Source organism: Elephas maximus, chromosome X (genome assembly GCF_024166365.1).
Source record: "Elephas maximus indicus isolate mEleMax1 chromosome X, mEleMax1 primary haplotype, whole genome shotgun sequence".
NCBI lineage: Eukaryota > Metazoa > Chordata > Mammalia > Proboscidea > Elephantidae > Elephas > Elephas maximus.
This window is the reverse complement of record NC_064846.1, coordinates 138,729,979-138,741,888: the sequence shown is the minus strand read 5'-3', so window position 1 is coordinate 138,741,888 and position 11,910 is coordinate 138,729,979. Positions and strand designations below refer to the sequence as shown.

General features: G+C 45.4%; 1 protein-coding gene across 1 annotated transcript; it reads left to right on the top strand.

Moving 5' to 3' along the window:
• The first annotated feature begins 612 nt into the window (after window positions 1–612).
• LOC126068803 (histone H2A-Bbd type 1-like) lies at window positions 613–966 on the top strand. The gene has a single exon (XM_049871500.1). It carries the CDS (start codon window positions 613–615, stop codon window positions 964–966), a length of 354 nt encoding a protein of 117 aa, XP_049727457.1.
• Window positions 967–11,910: the final 10,944 nt, after the last annotated feature.

Here is an 11,910-nt window from a genome sequence, read left to right as displayed (position 1 = left end):
TAGAAGCAAGGATGGCAAGACTGCATCTTATGTACTTTGGACATGTTGTCAGGAGGGATCGGTCCCTGGGGAAGGACATCATGCTTGGTAAAGTACAGGGTCAGTGAAAAAGAGGAAGAACTTCTATGAGGTGGATTGACATGGTGGCTGCAACAATGGGCTCAAGCATAATAACGATTGTGAGGAAGGTGCAGGACCGGGCAGTGTTTCATTCCCTTGTACATGGGGTCGTTATGAGTTGGAACCAACTCAACAGCACCTAACAACATCAGTGAACTACAACTTACAAAGTCTTGTGAACGACCTTACAATGCAAGGCTAGCATCAAGGCTAGAAAGGGCAAAGTTCCCATTGAAACACACACATTTTTTTTTCTACAATGTTAAAGTCAAGTAGAAAGTTAGAGTTCTTACAAAAGAAGGTCCAGTCATCAGGATGGCCAGGTTCTTACCAGGGACATTTCTAGGTTTAGGCCTGATGAGGACCGGAGGACACCAATGGCATCACAAAGCCTAGGTGTCACAAAGGCAGAAATAAGCACTGGCGTCTTGATAGGCCCTAGCCAGCAGGACAGTCAAGCTGGACTGATCAGAGCTAAATCCAGCAAACACCATGAGTGGAAAAAGAAGCTGTCACAGCTCCTGTAGGTATAGGAGGTCACCTCTCTCCCGCTCCGCAAGGGCAGAACTGCAGTTTCCTGTGAGCCGGGTGGACTGTCTCCTGCGGGAAGGGAACTATGCCCAGCGCCTGAGTTTGTCCACACCTATTTTTCTCGCTGGAATTCTCGAGTACGTGACAGCCAACATCCTGGAGCTGGCAGGCATTGAGGCCTACAACCATGGCAAGATACGCATCACCCCAGAACATGTGGAGAGGGCAGTGGACAGCGACCCGCAGCTCAGCCTTCTCTTTCATGCTGATGCCAACGATGAGGTTGACAAGATGCCCCAGTCAAAGAAGAATTGATGATGTCTGCATCCCAGAGTCTGGTGGGAGTCCTCACAGCCTCATCCGGCAGCCTTCAAACCACTCACAGCTCAAGGTGCCCCATGTCGGTATCATCAGCAAATGCTATTAAAGGGTTACATCTATGAACTTCTGACTCCTCTCACATTCTGTCATTTTGAGCCGGAGGTGTCTGTGAGACATCCAAGAGGCGATACCCATTGATAGTCGAGGGGATAGAAGGTGGTGGTCAGTGTGGGTGGTTTGAATCAGTCACTTAAGAGAGGGGCAGTTTCTGATGGTGACAGTGCCAGAAGAGGTCCTGGGTGGGCTGAGGTGGCTGAGGTGGGGGGTAGAGGAGACTTCCTCCTTGGCTTTGAGGAGATCGAGGACATGTGAAGCCGGAATGTTGGCTGAAGACCTCCTTGGAATGATGAACTGCCCAGAGTGATGGTAGGAATTGGGGTGGAGCTGAAGACCATGGCTGAGGTTTGGAAGGCTTCAGAAAGTGGATCAGAAGGAAGGATCAGAAAGTGATGACAAGGCAGGTAGGAGTGGAAAGGGTGGCATAGTGGTTGGCATGAACTTAATGAAGCTTTTACATGAAGACTGAAGAGTGAGTGGGAAACAATGAAGAAATATACATGTTGATTTCACTATTTATTTATACCCTGCCTCATTCCAAAAAAGGACTTGAGGGAGGGATTATTAGCTATTATTATTATTATTAAATGAGAGTATTCCTATGGAATATATTGTTCTGTCCTCTTTTGTGGACACTGGTAAATTAAATAGTAATATTATGTATAATCTGACCTGAGATGTGCAATTCAGGCAGTTACCAATGGTTCTTAAATATCATTGATTTTAGTTATAAATATATTTCATTGTGAACACAATTATCAATCTCATTCTCAGATGAAATACCTAATATGTCTAACGATCATATATTCAGTGGCTGAATACATGCTTGAAGAGGTAAAAGTGTACTGTGTATAAATTCTGTTCTAATTGATTGACTCAAAGCACGTACAATTCTTAGACAAACTCCCCTTCACTATGTTAAAAAAAAGTGTCACATCAAGTGTTGTAGCAATCTGACCCCTCCCCTGTGAGTGTCAGCATCGAGGTTTTCACCTGTTCATCACATACTCAAGGGCCACTCTCTCTCCTGCCTCCTGCCTTTTCATGGAGGGCTGGTCAGAGGCTGCCCAGCTGGCTTGAACAATGGGATCACATGGCCTGGGTTAGGGATCTCAGTCCCCCACTCGCTGGACAAGTGATCTTGGGCATTCTTTTATTCACTCTGAGCAAGAGTTTCCTCGTAAAATGGGGATAATAAGAGTTCCCACATCTTTGGGTTTTTGTTAGCATTAAGCACCTTGTGCCTGTAAACTGGGGTTTAGCACCGTGCCTGGCACACGGTACGCTCTCAATAAGCAGCTGCATTTCTTCCAACTACATCAGATGCTTAGGCGTGCTCTCCAAGGTGAGCTGGGCCTGGTTCTCATGTGATTGCTGGATGCCTGGTCCATGTCTGGGAAAACCACCCCTGCGGAACCTTGTGGAGAGGCAGGAGAGAGCCGTACTGAGGGAGGAGACAGAGTTAGATCATGGGCCAGACAGCCCCACCCTGGGCTTGTCTGCTCCCCACAGCCTGGTGACTCTCCCTGGTTCTGCCTCCTTCCACCTTCTGTCAGAGCAGAAGGACCCAGCTGGGCCTTTGCCTACTTCACTGGAGTGTCCTGAGAAGGGAAGAAATGGTGTCATTGTGTAATATTCACCCCGCAAATTTGTGGCTCATTATAGAGCCTTGAAGCATGCCTAGCAATAGCCAAGCTCAACTCTTTTCTTCTGTTCGTTTGGGTTGGCAAGTGGTCTTCTCCCCAACAACCACAGGTGGAGATTCACCTTCAGCTGGTAACATAATAGTATCAACATCACCACCCCATCCCAGAAAAGAACTGTTTTTGTGTTTAGGGCATCAGTTTCTCATATTTCTGTGTCCTTCAGCCTATAGAGAATGCCTCTAGGGTGGGTAATGCCAGGGAATTAATCATTATACTGAGACTGCAACATGTTGCTTAAATAGCTGTCTAATGTTTGTAGAACTGTTTATGTTGGCTAATGGCTGTGGCTTGTTGTAGACAAAACATAGTCTCCAGGATATGGCCTGAGAAGTGAAAGCAGGTTGTGAACCGTTTCAGAGGCAGCGAGGCTGTGTGGTCAGGTCTTCAGCCCTCGCAGTCCATGCAGTGGCCCGCAGGGAATGGTTTCTATGACTTTTGTAAGGAGCAGGCTTTCTAGGCTCTGTCAGACCCTGTTTCTTCTCTGAGGTGAAGCTTGGAGAGTGACTGTTCAGGAGCCCGTGTTGACAAGCCCTCTGCAGGCTTACTTGGGCGTGGGAGATTGGGCACAGCCATACTGCCACCCCCTTTAGGACTTGTGCTTTAGCTGTGCTTGTGGGTTTCACAGGAAACATGGTGCCCGTGACAAGCATGGCATCAGTCTACATTCTGCACCCTCCCGAATCCCCTCGTACATGTGCACAGGAATCCTGCACTCAGGGGAGGAAGGGAGACACAGTGAGAGTCGCTGCCCATGGGCCAGCTCGGCAACTTCGGTTTAGGCTCTTTGTGCATTTCTGAAAGGTGGGAGGGGAGACGGCGAGGAAGGATTTGCTGTAGCGTGGGCCCCATGGAGAGGACACCGTTGGCGGCCAGGGCCCTGTGGGGAAAGGGACGCTGGCTCCCGAGTGAGTGTGGACAGAGGCTGGGGAGGGTGTGGCTGCCAGGCCAGGTCTGTGAGCAACAGCAGTCAGGGCAGGTCAGTCAGACCTGGGTCAGCACAGCACAAATCACCACCTGTGAGAAGACATGAGAATAGGAGTGGGGCCTCTGGGGCACTTGGAGGGTAAAGTCACCTTGGCGTTGTCATGAAAATAAGGTCTGGGAACCACAGTGGCCTCTACAGCATCCTTTGGGAGTGGAGACCTTCTGAAGGCCCCAGCTGCCCTGGTCCCTCTATCTGACAGATCCTGCAGGATACAGGCAGAAGGAGACAGCCTAACACTTTAGGAAGAGCCTTGGAGCCCCCAAAATCTGGTTCGAGAAAGAGAGGTCCTTCTATGAACATCAGATACACTATTTCCTAAAGCTTAAATTAGAAAGTGGCAGCACACAGACCTAATTTGCACATTAGATGGGTTCGTTAGTTCTACACAGACATTTAAGAGGAAAATTTATTATCTGCCAACATATAAAAATCGAGAGCTTTTTACTTGATTTGGATTTCTAGCTTTTCTTGAGAAATCAAAATGTCTGGGCATATTCATGGTTAGAGACAGTTTGAGATGACTATATGCTGTCCCATTAAGGCTGGGCCTTTCTGGTTTGCCACAGTCCTCACTGCCTTCATTCATTTGTACTACTTGCCTGGCTACTACTATAAAAAAGATACTTGAGTTTGTTACTTCCACTGTAAATTAATTCCAAAACCACAGCGTTCAGAAGGTTCAGTCTCATCTAACAAAGTAGTATGGTGTAGTGTTCCCCAAACGGGTGTAGGATCAGCATTTCTGTTCATTTGTTTGTTGTTTTTGTTTTCCTATTGCTGTTGCATTTAATTGTGAGCTGGCATGTGTTCCTACTGCACATGACTAGTACGTAGGTCACATTTGATTCATCACTCAAGTTCAACAACACCGGAACTGGCATTTACCCTGTTTGATGATATGAATCCGCTCACTTAAATGCTGAGGCAAAGCCTGATTGCTAGAAAGTGCTTTTTTTTTTTTTTAGCTGACTTTCAGGTTTTGTACTTATCTTGTCACTGACCAGTAACAACCAGTTCGTGGACCAGCACCAGTCCAGGAACTATAGTTTGAGTAGCACTGGGTTAGTGTGTTTGTTTTATTTTATTTTGTTCTTTTAGGAGTGTAATTTTGAATCTAAGAAAAGGCAGTGAAAGGGCCAGGATTTGGTATTGTTTCGTTGTTTCTCCCACAGATTCTTCATGAAATTGAAAGCTTGGTCTTTCTTATATTTAGAAGTTTTGAAGGATGCTGGGGAAATCATCTCTTAACTTCCTCTATTAAAACAAATGCTTCTAGGGGGGCCCTCATACCACCAAGAAAACAGCACCAGGAGCAGAGCACGTCCTTTGGACACGGGGTCCCTGCGCCTGAGAAGCTCCTCGACCAGGGGAAGATTGAGGCCAAGGACCTTCCTCCAGAGCCAACAGAGAGAGAAAGCCTTCCCCTGGAGCTGATGCCCTGAATTTGGACTTGTAACCTGCTAGACTGTGAGAGAGTAAATTTCTCTTTGTTAAAGCCACCCACCTGTGGTATTTCTGTTATAGCAGTACTAGATGTCCTAAGACAGATTTTGGTACTGAGAGACTGGGTAGCTGCTCTAACAGGTAGCTAAAATATGGAAGCGGTTTTGAAACCATGAATGGATAGAGAAACAGCAGAGACAGAGGGCTAGCAGCAGCAGAGAGCCTTCAGTGGCAGAGAAGCGACGGCGGCAGAGAACAAGCAGCAGCAGAATCGGCAGACCAGCGCCAGACAGTGCTGGAGCTGACCCATAGAGCAAGAGAGCTGAGTGCCTGTGTGCAGGAGGCTTCCTGGTGGAGTGGAGTGCCCCTGGGCACTTATCGGTGGGCTACTGAGCCTTGGGATGCTTGCCCCAGCAGTGCAGATGCAGGTGTGAAGCCAGAGGAGCCGAGAGGCCAAGAAACCAGGAAGCAGAAGCTGAAGAGACAGCACCAGAAGCCGAGTTGCCTCAGTCTCAAAAGCCTTCCTCTGATTCCTGGCACTAAAGTCTCAAGAAAATCAGTGCTCTCTCAAAATTGCCTTAGAGCCTGTCTTTCTGCTTTTAACATGTGACTGCCCCATCCTTGGATTAACTTCAAGTTGCTGTCGAGTCAATTCTGACTCATAGAGTGCTAAATGGATGGGACATAAGTCTGGAGTTGCTTGTGGCTTGTTTTGTGAAAGCCTGCCTGAGAGTGAAGCCAACCTAGAAGAGATCCAGTTGAGTTATGAAGAGAGAAGATTCCTAAGAACGTTGTCTGAGCAACTAGATCCCTCTGCTGCTGAAACCAATAACACCCCAGGTCTTTTCAGTTAGATGTACTTTTAAACCACCCTTGCAGAGTCCCTGGGTGGTACAAGCCATTCAGCACTTGACTACTAGCCGAGAGGTTGGTTTGAGGCCACCCAGAGGTGCATCAGAAGACAAGCCTGGTCACAGCCTTGAAACCCTATAGAAGAACAGCTCTCCTCTGCACATATGGGATCCCCATGAGTTGGAATTGACTTGATGGCAACTGACAACAACATAACAACTTTACCCCCTTATTTCCACCACTTGTCATTTGGGTTTCTGTCATGTGCAACCAAAGTTCAAGTTATATCCTACTAATACAAATGGCTTCATAAAACCCAAGAGGCTGGTCCCAGTCACTGTGTGGGCAGAGCAAAATGATGCTGCTGATACCTGACAGTGCCTCCAAAGCTGCCCTTGCTGTGGATGAAGGCTTCTGCTTTTAGGCTTGTTTCCAGGTTGTGTTTGACTCTAAGCGCACAGCTCCTCTGAGAAAGATTGCCAGCCAGAACTCGACAGCCAGAGCTCAGTTACACAATCAACATGTTCAGCTCTGTGCTATTGTACAGCAGTGCTCTCTGAGGACACCCCTGCACAAAAATGAATGGTCAAAGATCCAATATGCCTTCACGAAGCCGGAGCCTCCACTGGCACCCATATGCAAAAGAATAATTGTTCTCAGATGCCCTGGAAGAGACGCCTCTTGGCCCACTAACATGAAACCATTCCTTGAGTGGAATGCAGCAGGAAGCAGCTGTTAAGGGCATAGGCAATTAGAAAGGACAAAGCCACTTTAATATCTATGCATTTGTTCAGCAAACATTTGTTGAGTGCCTTCTATTGTGCTAGGGATAGACACTCAAATTAGACAAAATTCATGTTCTCAAGAAGCTTGTAGGTGAGTCAGGGGTCAAGCAAGAAAACCTATGGATACATATTGTGATAAGTGATATTTTAAATGGAAATAGTGAAAGGGTGCTATTTACTCAAAAACAAATAAATAAAACAAGTGCTGCTAACCACCAGTTGTCATCTTGGAGCCAAGTCCAACTTAATGGCAACTTCATGAGTGTCAGGACAGAACTGGGCTTCATAAGGCTTTCAGTGACTGAACTTTCAGAAGTAGATCACTAGGCCTTTCTTCTGAACCTCCAACCTTTTGGTTAGCATCTAAGCTTGTTAACCATTTGCACCATCCAGGGACTCTGAAAATGCTACTAAAGGCAAAAAATTAGCAAGAGGGAAGCAGGTTAGACATCACAGTTTTGAGACATTTGGGTTCTGAAATGTAGGAGGAAAGGAATTTATCAACTCTTCCGTGGAAGAGAAATTCGTGACACGATGGGGCAAAATAGTAAAAGGAGAGGGCGAAAAACCAGTTCTTGTCTCCTGTGAGTGTAATTTACTTGGGGGCACATCAGCTCTCAGGACTGTACAATGACTAGTTTGAAGTTATTTGAAAGGTCTGTTTAAGGAGTAAAATTCCTAGACTATGACATTTTCCTAAGGATAGATCTCTACTGAAAATGGGTAAATGGAATACTGGGGAAGGGATTTTTTATGTCTCCATTTTAGAGTTGAGGCCACTGCAGCCCAGAGATGGTCACCCCTCTCCCAGGTCCCATGGCCTGTGAGTCGGGGGTGGGGTGCAGGGAGCTCGGGCTCCCCCTGCTGCTGTTAAGGCTCTTCCTTCGCCTGAACCCTGAGAAAGAGCCTTGAAGTAGGAAGTGTTCAATATTCTCCTCTGGGAGAAAGAAGTTGAACTCTTCAATATGGAGGTGTTATGACCTGGATTTCTAGGAAAGCACTCTCTACAGCTCTCCCTCAATAACCTTTACTCCTGCTTTATTTGGGAAAGCCCAGATAATTCACACTGTTAATTCATTGGTGAAGCCAGGCAGCAGATGTGACTGGGACCATCAGGAGGAGACCCACACCACCAACACAGTTGTATAACTAGACAGGGGATGTGAGCAGAGAGAAAATAAAGAACCCGACACCATGAACACTGTAGCATAACTGGGCATTGCATGTAAAAATGAAGAGGAGTCCCTCATTATCAGTGCACTGGTGTAACTGGGCAGGGAATGTGAACGGCAAATGTGAGTGCAGCACAGTGATGGAACTGGACAGGGGATGTGAACATAGAAAGAGGAGGAATCTCATACCATCAGTTCAGTGGATTAAGAAAATATGAACAAGGAAAAGAGGATGAGCCCCTGGCCAGGGGATGTGGACAAGAAGAAGAGAAGCAGCAATGGTACAGTGGAGTAAACGGACAAAGTTTGTGTTTGGGGATAAAGGGATGAAGTCCCAACTCATCAAAGCAGCAGTGTAACTGGGAAGAAGAGAATAGTGTAAAGAGTAGGAGCCCCACAACATAAGCGCACTAGTTTAATTGTTTAGGGAAGTGACTATAGCAAGGAGAAGGACTCCTGAGCCATCAGTAGAGAGGTGTAATGTGCTTGGGGATATAAACAGACAAAGAGGAGTAACTCTGTAGTATCCATGTAATGGTGTAAGTGGACAAGGGACACGACTAGAACAAAGATGGGCAAACCTACACCTTAAGTGCAAGGATGTAAGTTGTCAGTAGACTGACCCTTGTGAAGAGAAGGAGCCCTTTTCTAAGAGAACCCTGACATACCTGATGCAGGGATGGTTCAACATCAGAAAAACAATCAATGTAATCCTACACATAAATAAAACAAAAGACAAGAGTCACATGATTTTATCAATTGATGCAGAAAAGGCATTTGACAAAGTTCAACACCCATTCATGTTAAAAAAAAACTCTCAGCAAAATAGTAATAGAAGGAAAATTCCTCAACATAATAAACAGCATTTATACAAAGCCAACAGCCCACATCATCCTAAATGGAGAGAGTCTGAAACCATTCCCCTTGAGATCAGGAACCAGACAAGGATGCCATTTATCACCACTCTTATTCAACGTTGTGCTGGAGGTCCTAGCTAGAGCAATTAGGCTAGATAAAGAAATAAAGCGTATCCAGACTGGTAAGGAAGAAAAAAAAAGTATCTCTGTTTGCAGATGACATGATCTTATACACAGAAAACCCTAAAGAATCCTCAAGAAAACTACTGGAACTAATAGAAGATTTCAGCAAAGAACCAGGATACAAGATAAACATGCAAAAATCAGTCGGATTCCTCTACACAAATGAACAGAACATCGAAGACGAAATCACCAAATCAATATCATTTACAGTAGCCCCCAGGAAGATGAAATACTTAGGAATAAATCTAACCAGAGGTAAAAGAACTATACAAAGAAAACTACAAGACACTACTGCAAGAAACCAAAAGAGTCCTACATAAGTGAAAAAACATACCTTGCTCATGGATAGGAAGACTCAACATCGTAAAAATGTCTATTCTACCAAAAGCAATCTTTAAATACAATGCAATTCTGATCCAAATTCCAACAATATTTTTTAATGAGTTGGAAAAACAAATCACCAACTTCATATGGAAGGGAAAGAGGCTGCAGATGAGTAAAGCATTACTGGAAAAGAAGAACAAAGTCGGAGGCCTCACACTACCTGATTTTTAGAACCTATTATACCACCACAGTAATCAAAACAGCCTGGTACTGGTACAACAACAGATACATAGACCAGTGGAACAGAATTGAGAATCCAGACATAAGCAACTGATATTTGACAAAGTCCCACAGCCTGAGACCAGAAGAACTAGATGGTGCCTGGCTACAAACCATGACTGCCCTGACAGGGAACATAACAGAGAACCCCTGAGGAGCAGGAAAGGAGTGGGACGCAGATCCCAAATTCTCATAAAAGACCAGACTTAATGATCTGACTGAGACTAGAAGGACCCCAGGGGTCATGGTCCCTAGACCTTCTGTTAGCCCAAGACTGGAACCATTCCCAAAGCCAACTCTTCAGACAGGGATCAGACTGGATTGTAAGATAGAAAATGATACTGGTGAGGAGTGAGCTTCTTGGCTCAAGTAGACACATGAGACTCTGTGGGCAGCTCCTGTCTTGAGAGGAAATGAGAGGGCAGAGGGGGGCAGAAGCTGGCTGAATGGATACGGGAATACAGGGTGGAGAGGAGTGTGCTGTCTCATTAGGGGGAGAGCAACTAGGAGTATATAAAAACCCAAAGCCCACTGCCATAGAGTCGATTCTGACTCATAGTGACCCTACAGTATATAGCAAGTTGTATATAAATTTTTGCATGAGAGACTGACTTGATTTGTGAACTTTTACTTAAAGCACAATAGAAAAAAGAAGAAAAAAAAAGAGTATGCTGACATACTTGGACGAAAGAAATGAACATGCAAAGAGTAGCAGCCCCAACTTATTAATGTGCTACTGTAAATGAACAGGAGACATAATTGGAGAAAGATAGAGTAGCCCCACGTGAACTCTGCAGTGGTAAAATTGGGCAGGGAATGTGATAATGGCAACGAAAAAAAAGCCCAGCATCATCAGTACAGTGGTGTTGGTGGGCAGGGCATGTGAAAAAGGCAAGAAGGAGGGATACAGCTCCATTAATGCAGTCAAGTAATTGGAAAGGAATGTGAAAGGGTAAATAGGAGTAGCCCTGCACTGTAGGTAAAGTGATTTAACTGTGAAGTATTTGAACAAGGGAGAAGTAAGGTGCCCTGCATCACTGGGGTTGTGTAAATAGGAATGTGTTGAGAATGGGGTCAAGAGGTGGAGCCCCACAACATCAGTGCAGTGGTGTAACTGCACCAGGGATGCGAATGTGTCAAACAGGCGAATCCCCTCACCATCAGTGTAGTGGTGTATAGGAAGAGGAATTAGACAAAGAGGAGTCATTCTGAAACATCAGTGAAGTGGTGTAATTTGGCATGGGATATGAAGCGGGCAAAATGGTGATGCCTCAAACTGTAAGTGCAGTGCTGTAATTTGGCAGGGGATTTGAAAGGGCCAAACAGTAGGATTTCAACTGTCAGTGCAGTAGAGTAACTGGTTATTGTTGTGTGCCTTCAAGTCAATTCCGACTCATAGGGACCCTAAAGGACAGAGTAGAACTGAACCATTGGGTTTCTTAGGCTGTAATCTTTCTAGGAGCAAATGGCCAGGTCTTTTCTCCCTTGGAGCAGCTGATGGGTTCAAACTGCCAATCTTTTGGTTAGCAGCAGAGTGCTCAACAATTGCACCACCAGGGCTCCTTAGAGTAACTGGACAGGGGAATTAAACTGAAGAAATAGGAACAGCAAAAATAAGGAACCCACACCATTAGCCCAGTGGAATAATAGTTCAGGGAATGTGAATGGGACCAAGGGTTGGGAGCCCATCACTGTTAGTGCAGTCATGCTATTGGACAGTGGATGTGAACAGGGCAAAAAGGAGTTCCCTCACATTATCAGTGCAGTGGCATAAACGGACAAGCAATGTGAAGGTGGTAAAGAAAGGACTCCCGCATCATCAGTGCAGCATGATTAAAGTAAACTGAGCAAATAATAGGAAACCGAAAGCATCAATGTATAGGTGTAACTGGGCATAGGATGTAAAGAGAACAATTAAGAGCATCCTCAGTAACTGGAAAGGAATATGAGCTGCCCAATAGGAGAAGCTCCACATCATTTGTACAGTTGTGTAAGCGGAGAGGGGATGTGAAAAGGGCAAAGAGGAGGAAACTTCACTGTCTGCAGTTGTATAACTGGTAATGAAGTGTGAGTGGAGCAACGAGTAAGAAACCCATGGCATCTTTGCAATGGTATAATAGGAAAGTGGATGAGAAGGGCAGAAAGGAAACCCTCCATACTATGAGTTCGGTTGTGTAAGTGGACAGAGGGAGTGAACAGAGCAAAGGGGACAATCTTATCATTTCAATGGTGTAA

Bases quoted from the DNA above. Each gene is read 5' to 3' on its own strand.
- LOC126068803 (XM_049871500.1), top strand. From the start codon at position 613: ATGAGTGGAAAAAGAAGCTGTCACAGCTCCTGTAGGTATAGGAGGTCA.